General features: G+C 34.6%; 1 protein-coding gene across 6 annotated transcripts in view; it reads left to right on the forward strand.

Annotated features, from left to right (window-relative positions):
• Positions 1-23,639, forward strand: part of LOC149776237 (zinc finger protein zfp-1-like) — an 88,958-nt gene extending 65,319 nt beyond the window's left edge. For 4 of the 6 annotated variants that reach the window (XM_089942640.1, XM_089942637.1, XM_089942635.1 and 1 more), the window contains 2 exons: positions 3,216-3,274; positions 19,490-23,639. In XM_089942640.1, coding sequence (XP_089798766.1) covers positions 3,216-3,274; positions 19,490-19,627 — 197 coding nt within the window. In that variant the 3' untranslated portion in view covers positions 19,628-23,639. Of the gene's footprint in view, positions 1-3,215; positions 3,275-8,187; positions 8,247-19,489 lie in introns of all 6 variants that reach the window. The other 2 variants (XM_089942638.1, XM_089942639.1) reach the window with 2 other exon arrangements.
• The last annotated feature ends 261 nt before the right edge of the window (positions 23,640-23,900 follow it).

The following is a 23,900-nucleotide window of genomic DNA, read 5'->3' on the forward strand; positions in this document are numbered from 1 at the left end:
TATATGAGTAATCAGTAGAACAAACAAGATAGACCCAATCTGCCAGCTCGTTATGCATTAGCAGAGCTGTGTGTAAATAAGAATAATCAGTAGAACAAACAAGATAGACCTGATCTGCCAGCACATTATGAGATAACATATGAGTGTTTATGGTGTTTGGTAGGATTTAACTTAAAAACATGGATAAAAGTTTGGTCTGGTCCTGGTTTATCTGGCTTCTGTTTATTCCTTTATAGGTTGCCACTGATCGAATTAATTCTAAAAAACAATGTTGGTTACTCAGTACTTGAACAACTTGACACCTTTGCCTGCAGTCACTCTTTCTGGTCTATTTACTACCACAGATGTATCCACTCATTCTGGACAACATGAATGAAGCTAAGGAAACAGCGATTTCTGTTATCCTTCTGATGATTATGTAATATATTTAGTCTTTAATGAGAATTTGCTCAGGAAATTCCCTGTGTCATTTTAAAGGTGTGGGAAGATTTTCTAAATATTGGAGCCTTGGGAGTTGACCTGCTATTTAGATGTATTCACTTGTAAATCATAGTTAATGTATGAACAGGTCCATGTATGAATCTTGAAAGTGATTGTGGATAGTTTTTCCAATTGAAAAGTGAGATATCATCCATTTTATTTTAATTCATATGCTTATAGTTTGCTTCATTGCCCATAAATTTCACTTGCATTATAAATTCATTGATCAAGTTAGTTGTGTTTAAATTTCAGTATATCATGGTCAGAAAAGTGAACACCATACTCTGGATACCTCTTAAATAGGATTCTGTCAAATCAAATATGATTGTGTCTAAGAATTCATTTGGTTTTCTAGCAATTCTACAAGTTAGGTATATATTGCAGCAGGTGATATGTTATTAGTTACTAATAACATTCATAAAACAGTCCTTTATTTTTAAGAAATTGAACAGTGCTTGCAGATTTAGGTTTGTGAATAATAATGTTACCCTAGTCGTTTCATCCATTATGCTTTGTTTAAGTTTGTATTTAGGTAGGTCAGGCAGTGTAGTGAGTCATCTGTATGAACACATTTCTGTTTTGTTTCTTCCAATCCTCCGGTGTTTGCCCATTTTCCTAGCTCACCTAAAATATCACCATCACTAGTATCCTGTTTTAAAGTGTAGCTCACCTAAAATATCACCATCACTAGTATCCTGTTTTAAAGTGTAGCTCACCTAAAATATCACCATCACTAGTATCCTGTTTTAAAGTGTAGCTCATCTAAAATATCACCATCACTAGTATCCTGTTTTAAAGTGTAGCTCACCTAAAATATCACCATCACTGGTATCCTGTTTTAAAGTCTAGCTCACCTAAAATATCACCATCACTAGTATCCTGTTTTAAAGTCTAGCTCACCTAAAATGTCACCATCACTTGTATCCTGTTTTAAAGTGTAGCTCACCTAAAATATCACCATCACTAGTATCCTGTTTTAATGTTTAGTGATTTAATGCAAGAAAAATGATTTTGAAAGTACAGCAAAATTTGTTTTAGACGTTTAAGAACAATTATTGTTTACCTTTTGTTTTCTCTACTTTTATTGGATCATTACATGCCAAAAGTACTGCATAATTCCTTGGAGAGAGAGCACATGTTTAAGAAACCAAGCATTAGGTGTTGCCAGAAAGTCATTCCAAGTTTGTGAAAATTTATAAAGTGACAGCAGTTATCCAAGTTGTAATACAACTAAAATGCAATACAGTATGTGTATTTCTGTTAAATTTCATATAATTTTCAGTTATCTTTCACATCATCAAGTTTGATGTAAGCTACTTATGATTAACTCACTGGTTATATTTTTACTTTTACCCAAAGGATGAATATCCTTGGTCAAAAGGGTCATTATATATATATATAATATATGTGTGTGTGTGTGTGTATATATATATATATGTGTGTGTGTGTGTGTGTATGCATGCATGTTTATTCTTTGAGGCACATCTCTTTTCATAATTTTGGTACACCTTTCCTTAAAAATAAAACGAGTCATTTGTATATTTTCATTTATTCAAAATCATTAATGATAATCTTATACAAATATGGTTTCTCATATCTTCATCATACTCAAAATCCTTTAAATTCTCATTTTGTTTCACTTAAAGAATATTTATATAAAATAAAAGAACCTTAACAAACAACTTGCTCCTACAAGTTTAATATGAGTGTGTTTGTATGTGTGTTTAATATGAGTGTGTTTGTGTGTGTGTTTAATATGAGTTTGTTTGTTTGTGTCTTTAATATGAGTGTGTTTGTGTGTGTGTTTAATATGATGTTGTTTTCATTGGCAGGAATGTTAACATTGGGCATATTTTAATAGTGACATGTCATTTATGGTCAAATTTCAGAAAGATAAAATCAGAAAAACTTAGATTAAACTTGGCCAGTTTGAGGAGAAACTAAACAAAATACTTTTCCTGGAGAAAAAAAATCACGAAAATTGACAGGTTCCTTCATCGACTATCATTGTCATATTAACTTGGATTCATGAACCATTTTTTCTAAATAGCTGGCTAGTCCCAGTGGAAGGGATTGAACCTCAAAAAAAAAAGAAGGGCTTGCACAGATTAATTTCTTGTTATTTCTTTTTAATTGGTGTGAATCTCAGAAGCATGTTTCATTGAATAGACCTTACAATTTAATTCTTTTGTCTGACAATAAGCTGTATTCAGGGTATTTAGTGGCAGCGATTTGTGTTGTTACTTCTAAACAATCTTAATTTGAATTCATTTCTTTGTTATGTCAGTTCTAAATACCTGTTATGAGGTTTTAAAATAAATATGGCATGACGTTATTTCAGTCTTCAAAGCATTTCACATGGTGCCCAGTCCATTATTTAGAATATAGTTTGTGTTTTTAATAATGAGATGCTTTTAGATTTATATATATAGCTCTTCTGGTCATTTGACTGGAAAGACCAGTCAAGATATGTAAGGGGACATAACTTTAATTTTAACCATGAGGAAATGAGTATTATTACTTCCCTTGATCTATTTTGATGGGTGTTATTTTTTTTATGTAAAAATATTATTGTTTTCCTTGATGCCAACATTTTACATACTTTTGATAGGAAGTTTTTGTTGTAAAATTTAGAGAACAAAACAACAAATTATATGTGGGAATTAATGGTGTTCTCAGAGTATGAAAATTTTGTGGACAATACAGTATATTAGTTTATTTCTTCTTTTGAACAGCTAACACTGGTCCATCATCTGACACAAGTAGACTTCACTCACAGCCATCATCAACCCATGTAAGTCGCAGATACAGCACATTCTGTATCATTTCATCTCCCCTGTAAATCATAGGTGAGAAATCGGTACAATTTTAATGGCAGTGACCTATGTATGCAGTAGTGACAGATGAGAATAATTTTACTGGCAATGACAGATGCAGTAGTGACAGATGAGTATAATTTTACTGGCAATGACAGATGCAGTAGTGACAGATGAGTATAATTTTATTGGCAATGACAGATGCAGTAGTGACAGATAAGTATAATTTTATTGGCAATGACAGATACAGTAGTGACAGACAAGTATAACTTTACTGGCAAATGACACATGCAGTGTTGAGTTTTTTTATATGATTCAACGTTAAAATTTGTAAAAGGGTGTATGGAATGTTACATTTTTAATGTACTACCTTTCATACTGTACGGTACATTATAAATATACCACCTTTCACAGTTGAGATATACAGAAATGCCTTATGGGCAGCAATTAATAATCATTTTTATCATTTTATAATGAAGATACAGACCCTAAACAGATAATTTTACAAATGAAGCAAAAATGGAATGCAGATATAATGCAGAATAATTGAGAACTGCAGAATGAATGCAGGCACAATGATGAATACATTTTAAAGTATAGAAAGGGCACAAATGAAAAATATAAAACACAGAAGAATGAGAGATAAATCAAAACAGAACTCAATGCCAGTTTCTAGAACAGATTTTTGAAAATTGATTATTTCAGGCTGCCACTAAATTTACAGTTGAAAGTGCTTTCTTGGGGTAATCCAGGATTATGTTCTTTACTTTGACAGTTTTTTTACCCCTTACAGGTCAAGACATTGTTATTGTCACAACCACCATTTATGTGATAACGTAAAACAATGGCATTTGTATCGACAAACAATTTTTACAGCTACAATTAATTTTTACATGTATTGCAGTTGCATATTACTTGTTTGTATTTATCAGTTTATGATAGTGTTGTTTTTTGCATTGCATGCATTTACTTTTTTATTAAAGCCCACTTTTATTTTGACAAGATGCAAAAGTAATAAATGCAGAATCTGAATGTGTTACAGAGACAGAAAATGAAAAATGAAGAGAAGATAACTTAAATGACACCATGAGTGGAATGCAAGCAAAATGCATATTTCATTAAATTACCCATTTAAGGGGCTATATATTTTTTCATTTTTCTGACTGTTAAAAAGATCTCCTTGGAACTGGATATCAGTTTCCAAGAACAGTACAAGATATACAGTTTGACTGAAATCATTTTTGAATGGCCTTTTTCAATGACCAGTTGAAATGGAGCATTTGTTTTGAATGGACTCTTCCTATGACCAGTTGAAATGGAGCATTTGTTTTGAATGGACTCTTTCTATGACCAGTTAAAATGGAGCATTTGTTTTGAATGGTTGTTCTATATAACAGTTGAAAAGGAGCATTTATTTTGACTGGACTCTTTATTACCAGTTGAAATGGAGCATTTGTTTTGAATGTTTGTTCTATATAACAGTTGAAATGGAGCTTTTATTTTTACTCGACTCTTTCTATGACCAGTTGAAATGGAGCATTTATTTTTGGTTAGGTGTTCTATATAACAGTTGAAATGGAGCATTTGTTTTTGCTCGACTCTTTCTGTGACCAGTTGAAATGGAGCATTTATTTTTGGTTAGGTGTTCTATATAACAGTTGAAATGGAGCATTTATTTTTACTCGACTCTTTCTATGACCAGTTGAAATGGAGCATTTATTTTTGGTTAGGTGTTCTATATAACAGTTGAAATGGAGCATTTATTTTTTACTCGACTCTTTCTATGACCAGTTGAAATGGAGCATTTATTTTTGGTTAGGTGTTCTATAAAACAGTTGAAATGGAGCATTTGTTTTGAATATGTGTTCTATATAACAGTTGAAATGGATCATTTATGTTGAATGGACTCTTTCTGTGACCAGTTGAAATGGAGCATTTTTTTTGAATGGTTGTTTTATATGACAGTTGAAATGGAGCATTTATTTTGACTGGACTCTTTCTATGACCAGTTGAAATGGAGCATTTGTTTTGAATGGTTGTTCTATATAATAGTTGAAATGGAGCATTTATTTTGAATGGACTCCTTCTATGACCAGTTGAAATGGATCGTTTGTTTTGAATGGTTGTTCTATATAACAGTTGAAATGGATCATTTATTTTGACTGGACTATTTTTATGACCAGATGAAATGGAGCATTTGTTTTGAATGGTTGTTCTATATAACAGTTGAAATGGAGCATTTGTTGTGATTGGTTGTTCTATATAACAGTTGAAATGGAGCAGTTGTTTTGAATAGGTGTTCTATATAACAGTTGAAATGGAGCATTTATTTTGAATGGACTCTTTCTATGACCAATTGAAATGGAGTATTTGTTTTGAATTGTTCTATATAACAGTTGAAATGGAGCATTTATTTTAAATAGGTGTTCTAATTAACAGTTGAAATGGAACATTTATTTTGAATGGACTCTTCCTATGACCAGTTGATATGGAGCATTTGTTTTGAATGGTTGGTCTATATAACAGTTGAAATGGAGCATTGTTTTGAATAGGTGTTCTATATAACAGTTGAAATGGAGCGTTTGTTTTGAATAGGTGTTCTATATAACAGTTGAAATGGAGCATTTGTTTTGAATGTGTTCTATATAACAGTTGAAATGGAGCATTTGTTTTGAATGGACTTTTTATATGACCAGTTGAAATGGATCATTTGTGTTGAATGGACTATTTCTATGACCAGTTAAAATGGAGCATTTGTTTTGAATGGTTGTTCTATATAACAGTTGAAAAGGAGCATTTATTTTGACTGGACTCTTTATTACCAGTTGAAATGGAGCATTTGTTTTGAATGGTTGTTCTATATAACAGTTGAAATGGAGCTTTTATTTTTACTCGACTCTTTCTATGACCAGTTGAAATGGAGCATTTATTTTTGGTTAGCTGTTCTATATAACAGTTGAAATGGAGCATTTGTTTTTGCTCGACTCTTTCTGTGACCAGTTGAAATGGAGCATTTATTTTTGGTTAGGTGTTCTATATAACAGTTGAAATGGAGCATTTATTTTTTACTCGACTCTTTCTATGACCAGTTGAAATGGAGCATTTATTTTTGGTTAGGTGTTCTATATAACAGTTGAAATGGAGCATTTGTTTTGAATATGTGTTCTATATAACAGTTGAAATGGATCATTTATGTTGAATGGACTCTTTCTGTGACCAGTTGAAATGGAGCATTTTTTTTTGAATGGTTGTTTTATATGACAGTTGAAATGGAGCATTTATTTTGACTGGACTCTTTCTATGACCAGTTGAAATGGAGCATTTATTTTTGGTTAGGTGTTCTATATAACAGTTGAAATGGAGCATTTGTTTTGAATATGTGTTCTATATAACAGTTGAAATGGATCATTTATGTTGAATGGACTCTTTCTGTGACCAGTTGAAATGGAGCATTTGTTTTGAATGGCTGTTCTATATAACAGTTGAAATGGAGCATTTAGTTTGAATAGGTGTTCTATATAATGGTTGAAATGGAGCATTTTTGAATAAGTGTTCTATATAACAGTTGAAATGGAGCATTTGTTTTGAATAAGTGTTCTATATAACAGTTGAAATGGAGCATTTGTCTTGCAGCAGCAAAAATATTAAGAGATATTTACTCCTCAAATTTTCATGTTGGTGCCTTTCATTTTCTTATGTTTCGTGTCTTATGTCTCATTGATTTTCCTTATTTTGACATTTCTTTCTATTGGAAAGAAGCCCATGGGGCCATCACAAAACCCAATTGCTTTCTGTAGAAAAGAGGGCCATGGGACCATCACAAAGACCAATCCCTGATTATTAGGATTTCCCCTTCTGTATCATCTAGAATATGCAGATTCACACAGTGGTCATGCTCCAAAAATACTAGTCCAAAATTCCAATATCTTGTTATTCTTGCAGCACCTTGTACTCATAATAGCCCTAAATTCATAATTAAGGCTGTAGCACTGGTATATCTAAACAGATGCATGGTTTGTAACAACCAGATGATGCTGTTTAAACAAAATGTTTAGCAACTCGCATCTTCCCCATATCTACCTGCCAAAGGTACAGAACAGGTGACTGCTATTATAATTTGCATGGACTATCCAGCTCAACTTACAATAGGTGTATTTGCTGTACGACCTGTGGCTCATATGAAGGCAGGATCCAGTTAATAAGGCATCCTTGTTGATTACATCGGACAATTTCAGTCAAACATCCCTAGGATGATAGCAGTTTTGTTTCTTAATTTTACGTATATCTATATGATAACAAAAGTTGATGATTAATCTGGATGTACTGTCTAGACACACAACATGGGTTACTTTTATGGGATCTACAGTGACCAAGAAATGCAGCAGTATTGTGGTATACAAGTGGTTTTTCCAGTGTCAAAGATGGCTACATGAAATGCATGTTTGTTTTTCATTTTTACTGATTTTGTAAATATTTACAGACAGTAAATGAAGCTAAGCCAGTTTACACATGTAAATGTTGCAGCCTTAAGCAAAATGCAGCAGAGTTGTAGAAGAATAATGGAGATTTTCTTCCTTTTTGATGATACTGTCATTAAGTATATAAATAAGGTTCACACTAGCAATTGCCAACAGCAGTCAACATACAACAATTTTTTTTCTGTAATAATCTAATATAGGTACAAACAGACTGCTGCCAGCAGTAAATTACTGTCTCAACTTCGTGCCTTTGACTGTGACTTGTCAGTCTTAGTACATGTGTCAAACTAATGCAGTTACATAATTAAACAGAAGCTTTACTTTACTTGACTCCATTTAGTGATAGAGTACCTTTCAGATGCAATTGATTGGACTGCACAGATTCCAATTTTCCTTTTGTTTTATTCTTGAAGCAGATGTTTTGAAAGGAGTGCGGGACACGACACAGCTGAGCTGAAGTGTTGCAATCAAGGCAAGAGTCTGATACACAGTTAGACTAACATAATTAAATCAGTGGTGAAGGGCAGAATTCAGAAAGATGATTAGGGTAAAAGAAATATAGGAAGAATGTGAGGTTACACAATTTTCGCTCTTTTAATTCTGCATTTTAGGTGATGATTTTATTTTTAATTTCTATTATCAGATAATTTCAAAATGAAGTTGAAGCAACCTTTTAAACTAAGAAGAATTTCCTATTACTGACAAGCATGAGACAAAGAATTATTTACTGTGGCAACTCTATCTATTTAGCCAGAGATCAAAACCTCTCAAGCAAGCACTGTTTTGTTAGATAATGATCGCTTTTAGGTTATGACTACATTAGTATGTCAGATTGTGAAAGCACAGAATTTTGAAAAAGGTTTATTAGCACTCTGATGAAAGTTTGAAAAAGAATATTATAATTAAAATATGAAAAATGAAAAGATGGATTTTGGGTAATTGTATTTAACAACATTGCTTTCTGTACATAAATATTCAGTGTTTGTTAATATAATTTTGTAGTGTGAATGTTGTGTACAGTTGTTTAGTACTAAGAATTTTTTTTGGCTCACCTGGTCGTAAGGATAAGTGAGCTTATGATGTGGCCCTTCTCCTGTTGTATCATGATTTTGTCTGACCATACAAAAACTTCTTAACAGAATTTTAACAATTTAGAACCAGTATCCTAGCTTGAAGATCTTTTTAAAATTAATTCAACTGATACAGAGCCACTAGCAGATAAGGCCACCATCACTAGACATAAAATAACCTGTAAATGCTTATTGAAAAATCCACTGAACAGAATTCAAACAAATTTTTGAAAGAAGGCATCATGGCATAAGTGGCTTAAAGCTATATGCAAGTGATGAAGATCTGTTATAACAAATGATCACTATTACTGAAGAAGGAAAGACCAAAATAGCCAACAACTTTTCAAAAGCTGATAAGCAGAATTTGTCCGAATTTGACTGAAAGCATCCTGCCATGAAGGTCTAACAAAATTTAAAAAAAATGATTTGCCTTCAAACATGGCTGCTACAGTAAATGCAAAATGAAAACCAAATTGATACAACATTTGTCAAAATCTCCTGAAATTAGTTAGAATCCTGGCATGAAGACCTTTTACAGATGATGCCAATCCCAAGTCAAATCTGGCCACCGTTACTGAACATAGAAAAGCTTCTAAGTGATTTCTCCTAAACTCTTGAAAGCATTCTCTACATGCCAGTTTTCCTGTTAAAGCCATAGAAGTAACATAAGAAACATACAATACAGATTTATAAAAGATAAATATTTTTAAATGCAGTATCCATACTTTTCCATTAAGCAAGTTATATAAATTAGCACAATATTACATCTAAGGGATAAATTAAATCTAATATAAACTGAAGAAAAAACAATAAATGGAAGTATAATAGGTAACAATTTAAGTAGACGTATGTGTGATTTAGATTTTGAACATAGCTTTAACAATTTTAGCCATATTGCTAATATGTCTGCAGCCAGGCATTTCATGTCTAGCACTGGGGCATCATGCCACAGACATGTAGCATCATGTACCACCCAGTCACATACTGACACCAGGCCAATCAATCCTAACACAAACCTCTTAATGCTGAATGCCAAATAAGGCAGCTGCTAGTACCATTTTTTATAAGGCTTTGGTATGACTAGGCCAGTGTTTGAACCTGCAATCTCCTATATCCAAGGCAGATACTCTAACCACTTAGACCACTGGAGCGGTCTTTAAATAAATAAGTGATTGAGGAAATTAGATTGAAAAAGGATTGAAAAAGAATGCAGTGTGTACAATTTTGTTAACAAATTTATTGTGTTGTGTCCATTGGCAAGATACATTACTCTCAGTGCCTAACAAATACTAACCAAAACCACTAAACACTATGAAATGATCTTGCCATATGAAAAACTTCCTGACAGGTTTAAAAAAAAAAAAAGAATTGTTCATATGTATATGAATGTGATGGAGATGCAGAGGAATAAGAAAAAGAAAATCCCTCCATCTCTTCATGTATCCTGACGGAGTTGCTGTGACTTCTGATGGAGAAAAGCTCAACACATCATGCTTTCTCACAGACACACATCTGACCACCATTGCAGAGTTCATGTAGTTTTGATAGAGTGGGCTTGATTTACCATTTATGACCACTGCAAACATGCGCTACTAAATAGTTTAATTGAAAGGTAGACACAAAGAGAGCAGGGGCCCTGAGTGGCCGAGTGGTCTAAAGCGCTCACCGTTATGGATCACTGCCATCTCACCTCTGTCTGCGTCGGTTCGAGTCTCGGATTTGGCTAAAGTGGTTATGTGAGAAAGCTTGCCAGTAGCTTCTCATGGGTCGGTGGTTCTTTCCGGGGTTTTTCCGGGTTCTTCCTCCACCATTAATACTGGCCGCCATGTATAGCCTATCTTGTGCTGAAAAATGGCGTTAAACCCTACAACAACAACAACAACAACAACAAAGAGAGCATGGTGGGGCTCTGAATTATCTGTCTTTGCCATTATAAACTAATGGACTTGTTTTTTTGCTCATATATTTATAATATATACATTTTTCCCTCCCAAACATTATGTTAACAATGCTGTATATTTGATTAGGAATTGTTGTATACAGCCATTATTAAAACAATGAGTGATCAAATTGGTAAAACATGGTCTCTACTCAAGCACATCTCTTGGATGCAGATGCATGGACATTGGATGAAGACATTCTATGCTACATGTATATAAATGTATTAAAAGAACAAAAAATAATGCAGGCTTAGTTGATAAAATGCTGAGAAAAAGAAGGTAGGTTGAGAGCAATCACTAGAAAATATGCTGCAGGATGACAGTATATCTAAAGGTGAAGTTCATTGTTTTAACTTAGCCAGAATTGGGAAAAGATGCAAAATTTAACTGTGGTAATGACAGAGAAGTAAATAAAAGATAATGAATGAAAGGATTAAATTCAATGGCTGAATGATTGGCCGTGTATTGTTTCAGCATCAGGAAATAGAATATCAGATGATTTAATTTCATTATGTGCTAAAAAGTTGGCTGAAAAACATTTACTGGATCCTTATATTCCTGAGAGAACTTGTGTTCAGAATTACCAAAGACGGATGACTACATGACTACACTTATTTTCACTAAAAGTTGATAACAGGTGCATAAAATAATCCAGGATATTGGACAAGTTTTTTAAAATTGTTTGCAGAACCTAAATGTATACATCATTTGAGGTATGTTTGTTTTGGTTTAGGCTTGTGTGGCACAGAAACACATAAATATAAGGATTGGGATTGCCCCCCCCCCCCCAATCGCAAACAATGTCAGGTGCCAAGGCAGTAAAAGATGGTTCACCTATTATGGTGAACTTCACATATTTTTTTGCATATGAAATATGAATAGTTCAAACCTTAATATCGACAATGATGCATGGTACAATAGGTTATATAACTACACATCTTTTCTGTAAATAAATAAACTAAATAAATCAGTGTATTGACATAACACTAAAGAGATAGAGATTTTGATTTGGGCTCTTTTGAATATCATAATTTATGCCACAATAATAAAATGCAAGCAAGCAAACTAAGTTGATGGTAAGGGTTGTTTTGTCTTTGCTTGGAAAATAAAATTTTAAAATCATTGATTGCAAATTAACTACCACAGAAACAAAGAGTGAGATTAATCTTATAATCATGGCAATTTCCCCACATCATTGTTCATTTCAGTAATAAATTTTAATTCAGTTTCATTTCACACAATTCGGACATTGCAATTGTGGCGTTAAATACTGTGCTGCAAGAAAGATGGCCTTGTGGAATATAAATGACACCTTCCCACTGAAATTGACATATTCATCTGTTGTTAATTCTTGTCAATATATTACAACAGTGTTGACAATGATACAGCATTGAAGAAGGGGTAATGCTACATATGTTTAGTAAGGGACTGACTGTTTAACTGATGGTGAGGCCTTTTGCATGTGTACAGTAAGAAAATCATTTAATTGTGGGAGCAATGTTGCAGGAATTGGAATATCTGTCAGATAAGGATTTTTTTTTTATCACAGTGATAATTTGTTTTCTTATAAGAAAATGAAGCTTAGAGTTCTGTTTTTTTCTTCCCAGAAACAAGAGCAAGATAATTTTTTTAATGTCTTTCTGGAAAAAAAATATCCTAATTACTTTCAATGTAAATCAAGAATGGGGATTCCGAGATGGGCCTCAGCACAGTTCAGGAAGATGGTTTTGTAGTCATCCAAGGCCTCTGAGATTCCTCCCTTTAACTCACAATTCACTGACCTTTCGAGTTAATAAGGTTAACTTGCAGGGAAACATCTATTAGTTTATGGCATTCCCTTAAGGTCTGAATATTAGACTTGCAGGGGGTTCACTTGAATCATAAATGGAATCTTCTTAACCACTTCTACATTCAGTTTTGTACCAAGACATGTTTGGTTTGTGTCACAATGGCTTTGCCATTTATTCCTTGACAACAAGGACGGATCCATGCTCATCTCATCCAAAACTTTCAGTCACTTTTGGGAATGTAGCTCTCAGCCCACTTAAACTGAGTCTTCCACTATCTGGAAAATATCTTAGTCATCTCAGTTTTGTCAGCCATTCACTTAGATAATCAAATTTCAGCCCAGGAAATTTTGTACATCTTGGATCTCCTCAACACGTCACTGAATAAGCCAGACATCTTGCATCTCCTCAACACATCACTGAATAAGCCAGATGTCTTGGATCTCCTCAATACATCACTGAATAAGCCAGATGTCTTGGATCTCCTTAACACATCACTGAATAAGCCAGATGTCTTGGATCTCCTCAATACATCACTGAATAAGCCAGACATCTTGGATCTCCTCAACACATCACTGAATAAGCCAGATGTCTTGGATCTCATCAACACAGCCAGATGTCTTTGATCTCCTCAATACATCAATGAATAAGCCAGATGTCTTGGATCTCCTCAACAGATCACTGAATAAGCCAGATGTCTTGGATCTACTCAGTACATCACTAAATAAGCCAGACATCTTGGATCTCTTCAGCATATCACTGAATAAGCCAGATGTCTTGGATCTGCTCAACACATCACTGAATAAGTCAGATGTCTTGGATCTCCTCAACACATCACTGAATAAGCCAGACATATTGAATCTCCTTAATACATACTGAATAAGTCAGACGTCTTGGATCTCCTCAACACATCACTGAATAAGCCAGACATCTTGAATCTCCTCAGTACATACTGAATAAGTCAGATGTCTTGGATCTCCTCAAACATCACTGAATATGTCAGATGTCTTGGATCTACTCAATACATCACTGAATAAGCCAGATGTCTTGGTTCTCCTCAGCACATCACTGAATAAGTCAGATGTCTTGTATCTACTCAACACATCACTGAATAAGCCAGATGTCTTGGATCTCCTCAATACATCACTGAATAAGCCAGACATCTTGGATCTCCTCAACACATCACTGAATAAGCCAGATGTCTTGGATCTCATCAACACAGCCAGATGTCTTTGATCTCCTCAATACATCAATGAATAAGCCAGATGTCTTGGATCTCCTCAGCACATCACTGAATAAGTCAGATGTCTTGGATCTACTCAATACATCACGGAATAGGCCAGACATCTTGGATCTCCTCAATACATCACTGAATATGTCAGATGTCTTGGATCTACTCAATACATCACTGAATAAGCCAGGTGTCTTGGTTCTCCTCAGCACATCACTGAATAAGTCAGATGTCTTGGATCTACTCAACACATCACGGAATAAGCCAGATGTCTTGGATCTCCTCAACACATCACTGAATAAGTCAGATGTCTTGGATCTACTCAATACATCGTGGAATAGGCCAGACATCTTGGATCTCCTCAATACATCACTGAATATGTCAGATGTCTTGGATCTACTCAATACATCACTGAATAAGCCAGATGTCTTGGTTCTCCTCAGCACATCACTGAATAAGTCAGATGTCTTGGATCTACTCAACACATCACTGAATAAGCCAGATGTCTTGGATCTCCTCAACACATCACTGAATAAGTCAGATGTCTTGGATCTACTCAATACATCGCGGAATAGGCCAGACATCTTGGATCTCCTCAATACATCAATGAATAAGCCACATCCAGGCATATCTGTATCTTAAATTTAGCCAGTATCTCTCAGATTTCACATACATTAAAGGATTGTGCCTTTTCCAAGGTAAAGAGATGCATCTCACCACCATCTATTACATAATCTCCCAATCTTCAGGTAACATATTGAAGAAGACACCAAGATTTGGAGTAGAATATGTTTCTTCTTTAAATACGTTACCAAATCATAATAACTTAGGAGAACTACTACTCCCTCACGAATCTGGCCCTCCCAAATAATACTTTTAGCTAAAGGAAGCTAAATTTTTTCTGCTGACCTAATGTGGCTTTGAGCATGAGAGACCTTGCAGAAGCCATAATCTATGTGCAGGATCTACTATTACAAGTTGTTGGAGTTGTTCACTTCTGAGGAAAGTATATTCCATCTATATTTCCAACCTTTTCTCAACGTATTCTGACAAAGTTCTGCCTTCACAATTTGCTAATGCTTTGTCATCATCACCAATTAGGTGCTTGCACAGGGAGCATAAGTGTCTTCACATTCAGTTCAGGCTATAATTAGTTTGAATGTGCAAGTCTCTCACAGTTATAAAAACTCCTAATATATGTGTAATTCCATTACAAATGAGTACCAGTCAGTGAATTTCTATTCCAAAGCATTTGTAGCATCTGGGCACCAACTTCAATGATTTTACTTGTACCCACAAAAAAAGCAATCTGTGGGCCTTTTTGCCTACAGGTAATTTCCTCATAATGGATATCTGGCACACGTACATTGGTATCTCAGTTCCCTTTTAGGTGGAGGTTCTTGTGTGTAATGTAGGCACTTGTGTACATTTCTGTATTGCTTTTGATCTGGTTGGACAAGGACAGGTTGGCTTTCTATACATGGTTTACTCAGTCACATCTTGCTCATGCATGTTTCTATAGGCAACACATTTTTATCTTCATAAGCATTCCATCATGTCTGAAGAGCTCTTAGTCACTCGCATGGATAGTCTTTGTGACTTCACAAGATAGTTTTGGGCTACATTATTTATATGTGTGCATGTCTTTCTGCCCTTAAAATACTCCTTATATGTGTATAATTCCATCATTTCTCGTATGTACAGGTGAGTTTCCTTTACGACAGTATGCTAAGCATTGGAATGCCATGCTTCAATGAATCTGCTTGTACATGACCTTCCCTACAGGTAGCATTGTGATTGAGATCATCTGCAATCACTTTTTTCCAGGTAACCATCATTTGGTATAGCTCTGCACCCACACTGTATTCAAACATCACATATGCAGACCCACAGGTTTATACTTCTCGTTACAGATGGTATTGTCATTGTACAGTGTGACCCCCTATTTTATGCTCTGTTATAACAAGAATTCGGATATAACATGTTTGTGGTGTGGCTCCCGAAATTTTATAAACATGTACTTTTCTCATACAAAAATTTCTTTTCTTTTCCTCAAAGTATGAAAAGTAACATGTAAAAAGTTTATTATGATTTTTGGAAAGAATTCTAATAAAAGATGATCATGGCATGGCTCCTGCAATTGCATCTGTATTTTTCTTGTACTCAAAAAAAATTTTTCCCCTTAAAAGTAGGATAAAATAACATACAAAGTTTTATTCATGGATCATGCTGGGCTTCACCAATGTCACAAATTGCTATTTATATTCCTTACTGGTGTCAAAATATACCATCTGGTGATTTTTTTCCCCCAACATTATTGACTGTTTAAGCTTGTATATACAATCTTGGGTTTGGACTAATAAAATTCAGAGGCATCATTAAAGGATGCCACAAACTTGATGTAAAATGCACTGGAATTTATTGTTAGATAAAGTGCATATTGACAAATCATGTTAACAGTGCATTGTTATATCATAATCTGCTTATTTTGACATCAGGCCTGAGTACTCTATACTGTGAAATCTCTGGATTTTTTTCCTTTTTAAAAAAAAATTCTGGTAGCGGAGATCAACTGAATGAGGCACTATCTCATAATGGATTTTTCGGGCGAAATAGTGTCAGATTATCAGCCCCTCGCTAGTAATTAATATATTTATTTTGATTGACCTCTGTATGTGGATGGTAAGTAAAATTCCTCTTCTTTTCACTCATAGAATTAAATCCTTTGGAATACTCATCTTTTCTGTAGTAATCCCTGTCAGAACAGAACAGAACATTTGTGTCTGTTGGCCTTTTAAAAAAAAAGAAATTCTAATGCATGCAAGGAAGGCAGCATCACTCTGCCACCAGAAATGTAATAGAAAAACAAAACAAAAGATCAACAACAAAAATAAAACATGGAGATGTACATTTTGGTTTATCTGTGTTACTGGGACTAGCTACACTCAACCAACTTTCGAATGCAGGAAAAGTAACTGATACAATCAACCAAATGACAGCTACAGCTACTATCTTTTGTTTTTAAAATGTACCCAGAAAAAAATGGTTTTGCTGAGACGTCAAAGAAAACTGATCACCTATGAAGCACCAATCATTCTGTATATGAAGCAAATGGAAAAAAAATTCAGTCTCAATCAATGCTCTAAAATTATTTGATGTTGCTGCTGCAATAAGAAACAGACATCTGTTTGGTCCTCCAAAGCTCTCCTTTAATGGTAACCTCAATAACACATGCACCCTTCATCAATGAAAGTCGACAACAATCTTCAATAAAAATAAATACCGTTAATCTTTTTTTCAGAGGATGTCAGCACCAAACTTATATAAAAGCAATGGAATCTGATGGATTTTCTATAGTGACATGTTTATTGTGCTATGAAAGTTTAATTTTTGCAGGGAAAAAATATTCTTATGGTTGCTACCAATGGCAGCATGAAACGCATATTACATGTTCAATCTTTTGAAACCATAGATATATGGTTGTCAGGTTAATTGAAGATGGGGTATCTTGCAAAGATTTTTCTTAAACTTTTTAATTTGTTCAAGTTTTTGTTTTCTTTTCAATAGCCCTGTCCCCAGCTGACCAAAAGCTAGTCCAGATAAAGTAACTTACCTTCTCACGAAGCGCCAGATATTGACTCGCTCTGAAATCGCTCTGGCACCCAAGTCACCACCACAAGACTCAGTATTATTGGCAACACCCTCTACCATAACTCCTTGGGGTTTGACAGAGCTCGCAAACAGCCTAGTATTGTGGGATTTTATAAAGTGGTGTTGTAAAAAACAAAACCACTTGCAAGTTTGCGATATCCCATGGCTACTAACATACTAGACAAATCTCTGTCCCGTCACAATCTGCTTATACAGATGGAATGGAATCTTCATCCATCAGCTTCCATTCAGGTGTGTACCTGCTTTGATCGACTGGTGGTGGACCTGTTTGCCACAAGGTGGAACACCAACTCCCAACCTGCGTATCTCCTATTTTGCACTCAAAGACTGGGCAGGCTATGCTCTATCAATAGATAGGAAATGGCCTGGATGCATACCCTCCAACACCTCTGATTCCAAAACTGATAAGCAAGAGAAAGCAGAAAGCAAGAGAATCAGAGTGTTGCCTTATCCTCATTGCACCACTCGGATGGGAGAAGTAGTGGATCAGCAACCTCATCAATCTAGTGATGGGAACTCCTCGGTGAATTCGGATTTTCCATTGTCTCCTGAAACAACCATGATGGCAGTTGCCTTATGCCCAGTGTGGAACCTCTCTTGGGTATGAACTGGCTGAACAAGACATTTGAACCACTTTAAACGGCATCTCTGGCACACCTTTCCTACAAGACCTGCATGGCATTAGTGACTGCAGGCAGAATTCACAAAATATATGCCTTATCAGCAGACCCAAATTACATCCAGTTCCAACATAATGCATCCATCTTGCTTATGACGGTATCCTCTTTCATCACCAAGAACTGCCTTCCTTTCACAGATAACCAGACTTTCCTCATGAATCTTCTGTCACATCTGTTGAAAACCTAGTTAGGGCTTTGAAGTGGTACCTAAATTGAACAGAGCCTTTGCATCAAGGGAGATCACACCTCTTTCTACCTCTCCAGACTGGACAGGAAGATATATCAACACAGACTATCTCGTCCTGGATTAAGTGGGTTATTCACTCGGCATAAAGGGAAATAACCCCAGCTCACATGAACTTATTACACATTTTGGCTAGAGCAGTTGCCACCAGCCTTGCATTGAACCGGAACTGTTCGTTCACATCATTCAGACAGTGGGATAGAGATCAGAGTCCACATTCTCTGGCTTTTATCTCCAGGATCTGTCATTTCAGAGGGCTCAGTTTGTTCTGGTGGGACCTTTATCCGCAGCTGAACAGATCACCCTTCCAGGTCAGTGGACAGCTTCTTAAGATGTGGCTTCGCAATTTCCGCTAGATTTGCAGGAGGAAACTTTTTTCCCTATTTGAAGCAGTGCCCCAACAGATGGATTCTCCTCCAGTCAGGTTTCTTAGAAGCTGTCTCACATACCTTAGGGGACCAGAAATGGTATCTCTGGTGTAAGGGTATGTACCTCCTTCTACCTCTATCCTATTCTCCTAAGGTATTATGATTGTGTAACAGATTGAAAGAAGAAACTAGTTTTTCCTTGTATATTGTTTCTTCAAGAATACTTACCCAATCATCATATTCATATATCTTCCCAGCTTCCCTGCAGTTACATACATTGAGAGCATGACTTTGTCACAAAGTCTCATACCTAAGGGGAGATCACTCTTCCCAACCACCATATAGGTTAGCAGACAACTTATCTCCCTTTAGCTAAAAAGTCTCTGCGAGGGCTGGATTTGGGAGTAGTTCTCCTAAGGTATTATGATTGGGTAAGTATTTTAAAAGGAACTTAATTTTCTAAGAAAAATTGGTTTATTCGATAATACTGCATGATCATATTGACATGGAGCACATACTAAAGTACTTTTAATAATGCTGAGTTGAACCAAAATGAAAATGGTTCCAATCTGAAATCCAATATATCAACCAGGGCAGCTAATTTGAAAATCTTTTTATCACTGAAGAATATCAGAAATATGTTTCAACTTTATTAAATATTACTTTGTACATTTTTCTATAAATACAACTGGATTTTAATTCATTTATATCTGTTATTCACAGGTTCCATCACCACAACAAACAGTAAGCAGTACCTCGAATCCAGGATCATCTTCCACAGTTTCATCCACAGATTTAATTCAGAATACATTAAAAGGCTCAGCCAATACTCGGAATACAAAACAGAAGGACAAGACCTAGCAGTATTAAATATCACTCACCATACACATGCATTAACATTTAACCATATTTTTATTCATGCTGTTTCATTTCATGTTATGACATTTTTCCATGCATCTGTCTATCTGTCCATTTGTATTTTTATGGTTTCTACACAAAGATGTCACATACTGCAATCATCTTTGTGGATGACTTGAAGATGGGATAACAAAGAAACCTTTCATATTAGGGCTCAGAGGTCTAGGTCACAGTCCAAGAAGATTAATGGTTTATACCTGATATCTTAAGTCCTTGACCTAGTATATGAAATAACTGTTTGGATGATGAGCAGTTGTCTAAAAAAAGAACCAGAAACCAGTAGATTTGTATAGGTCAGAAGGTCAAAGATCAAGGTAACTGTGATTTAAGAAAGGGAAAAATTGTTTTCCATACAGTAGCTTTAGTTGTTTTCAGTATACATTAACCATACTGTGTGTATGCTTACTTTTTGGACACAAAAAGACAAATAAAACTATCCATTTTGGATTCAACACATCTGTGGTCAAGATGACAGAAAATAAGAAGGATCACAGTTACGAAAAGTGTATTGCATCAATCATGGCCAAGCTTTGTTGAATTGTGGGTCAGAAGTTCAGTGGCCAAGGTCACTCTGACAGAAACAAGGAGGATCAAGTTCATATGAAAATAATTAATTAAAAAATTTTGTAATTGCACTAGACTTTGGAGATGGCTTAATGTTATGGGAATGAAGGGGGTTGTAGATGTTGAGTCAGAATCTTAAAAGTTGTCAAAAATAAAGAAATTGTTTTGTTTATTAGAACCTGTTTATTAGTCATCTTTTTTAACAAACTTCATAACTCATTTGTATTAAGGACAGTGAAGGAGTCTGTACCTTTTAGGGTCACAAGGTCATGGTCAGGGCCACTGATTCATTGTTCATCACTGTCCAGAGTTGGGCATGCTTAGCTAGTTCCTATATAGACAGTATCAAATACAGGCTGGGCCTATTCTGTACTGTTTATATATAGTATTCTTGTTTGTTATTATTATATCAAATTATTGAAATAAACCTACCTGCAGATATATTATACAGATTAACACTGTATATAGATCTATTTGTTAAAGAGATAATTAATATAAATTTTATCATTATTGTTTTACAAGTTGTTCAAAATTTGCATGATGAAGACCAGGATTTATTGATTCCTTGAACTGTTTTATTGAGTAATTGTCATGTAGTTTATTGTCCAAGACTCTTCTTGAGTCCATACCGGCTGTATTCAAGTTGGTAGTTGTCATGTTTTATTGAGTAATTGTCATGTAGTTTACTGTCCAAGACTCTTCTCGAGTCCATACTGGCTGTATTCAAGTTGGTAGTTGTCATGTTTTATTGAGTAATTGTCATGTAGTTTATTGTCCAAGACTCTTCTTGAGTAGTCCATACTAGTTGTAGTTGTCATGTTAACAGTGTAGACACCGCTTTTGAGAAGCATTATGTTACCGAAGGCCAGGGTCTATATTTTTGACAGTTGGGTCAATTGTGTGCGTGGGGTTGGCATGGTTAAACCTGATGCCATGTTTTAAGAAATCAATATTTAGAATTGGCATTTACATTTTTCATCTTACTTTATTATTGTTTTAATTGTATGTAAATAAACAGTACTGTTAATAACATACTAAATTATTTGAATGGTATAGTTTTAAAGATCTCAAACATAATCACATTCTTTGGAGATTGTTATTTAATTTTTGAAAGTTTTCACATTACTCTGTGGAATTGTGGGAAGTTTTATGCGTCTTCATTATATATTATCAAGATTTACTGTTATGTTGAAAGAAGTATCACTTAAGAGCATATTGTACACACAATTGTACACAATGTACAGTACACACACTTGTACACATTGTACAGTACACACACTTGTACACAATGTACAACACACACGTGTACACATTGTACAGATATGCTTTTTTGCTAATACCCTTCATTTTTGAAAAACAAATTTTTCTTGTACTGGTAGATACACATCAATCAGTATACAATTAACTTTTTATTTAGAAAATGAAGGAGAAATTTAGTTATTAAACAATTTAGGCTCTGTATTTAAAATAGAAAGGATACCTATGAAATTGCTAAAATAACACAATTTATTCAATTTAGGCACTGTATTTAAAATATAATGGATACCAGTGAAATTACTAAAATCACAATTGATTCAAGATTATATCTGTAGATCACAAAATTGTTGTGAAAGAAAATAATAGATGATGGTGAGTCATTTCTGTGGCCTAATAGTTTCCACTGGCATTACTTGATGTGCATCACTACGCTGCATTCATTAAGGCTAGCATTGCTTAGTGATAGTGTGGATGGCATTTAGGAAGTGCTGAATGGCCTGTCCTATCATTGAAATTCTTAATATGGTGGATAATTGTTATTATCAAGAAAACATAAAATAGAATTTCCCAATGTTTAAACCATGCTTTCAAAACATTCATACGAACTGAATATATCAGTTATTCAGGCTTCAGGCCTCTGTTTATACAACAAAGTTGGCGAACTCATGAAATAAAATTTGTATTGCAGATTTTCTGTCTTGACCATTATCTTTATGCCGCCTTGCAGTAATGACTAGCAGCCAATGTACTTGGGTTGTGAACCTAATGTTAGTCTAATGCTACTCAATGCAAGCTTTATTGAATACAGCCCTAGTCAGGTTTTTCATGATGCACTATGTATTCAGCAAAGAGACATTTTGTACTGAAATTCACCTTGAAATTGTTTTTGCCAAGTTCTTAAAATATGTTGGTAAAACAGTATCCACATTTCTATGCAGAATAAAAAGGTATATCTGTAGATTTTGTCACTAGCTTTCCCCAACCAGCATTTCTCTCTAACCACAGAGATGCTTTGGAATTTTTCATTACAAGAACTGAATTTTAGAATATCAAGTCTTTGACAACCTCGAATACTATATTAGCTTTGTCAGTCAAAAACAATGAAACTGATATTCGAGAATGACAGTTTTAGCTTACTGTGCTGATCTGTCTTTAGTTTTTTCCATCTGTTTTGTGTTATGTAGTGTCCATAATCATCTTTGGCAAGTTTTGACTTGTTGTTAAAAACAGTTTGATTAAATCAACCAAATTGGAAATAAGGAATTATTGCATAAAGACTTTTCATCGTTGTGTAAACAATGCCAGTTCACCGTCTGAAATGGATGCTATTATTAAAAATATAATAATCACAAAACAGCTTCTGTACATATGATTCAGCAAGTTTAATTGTAATTGAAGTCAAGGCTAGACTGTTCCAGGAGGCCAACAAAATATTTAGATAATGGCTGCAGTTTCATATATATATATATATATATATATATATATATATATATACACACACACACATCATCATCATCATCATCTTGTCTTAAACTGCTCCAGAGAATTTTACCAAATTCCACATAAGCATTGTTACCTAAAGACCTTTTAAGTCATTACAAATGGTTCCAATTCACAATAACAAAAATAAAAAAAATAAAATAAAAATGACTCCTTTGTGAAACCTATTCATGAGAAAGCATCCATCTAGCCAGCTCACATTACTGACTACTCTCGCATATGATTGTAACAACTGTGATTTCTTTGTTTTTGATCGGATGCCATGTGTCATTAATTTATTGGTTTATACAAGCCACAAATTCAAAGATATATCAAACAAATAGTCCTTCTGTGAAATGAATAGGATCTCATTCCTCATCCATAAAATATAAAACCAACAAAAACATCAGTTTGTTCTGAAAAATGCAGAAAGTATATAGCTTTGTATAGGTTAAAGTGGACCATGCTCGGGATTGTTATAGATCCATGTGTCATGTAATCATTAAATTTCCGTAATTTACACAATTACATGTGTTAAGATACATATAGTTCATGTTTTCAGAAGTTAACGTTCTGTCTCAAATATATATTAAACGAATATTGTTAATAATTTAAAATGCATAGATCATGTAAATAAATCTTAATTTGTCCCATTTTTTTGGTGTTTTGCTTGTTTATTCTCACATACAGAACACTTTGATTGAATGTGCTGCCTTGTCTACAAAAACAAACTTTAAGATGGAGATTGTTGGGTTTGATTTTTGGATTTTGCATGGCACAGCAACAAATGAAAGTTGAGTCATGCCAAGTAAGGCAAGTAAGGTTAAGTACCCTTGCCCAAGGATGCACCAAAAGGTTCAAACCATGTTGATTCAATGGTGGGAATTGTACCTATATGCTTCGGGTAAAGAGTCAG

The sequence above is a fragment of the Sinohyriopsis cumingii genome, chromosome 18 (assembly GCF_028554795.1).
Source record: "Sinohyriopsis cumingii isolate HCF-2022 chromosome 18, ASM2855479v2, whole genome shotgun sequence".
Taxonomy (NCBI): Eukaryota; Metazoa; Mollusca; class Bivalvia; order Unionida; family Unionidae; genus Sinohyriopsis; species Sinohyriopsis cumingii.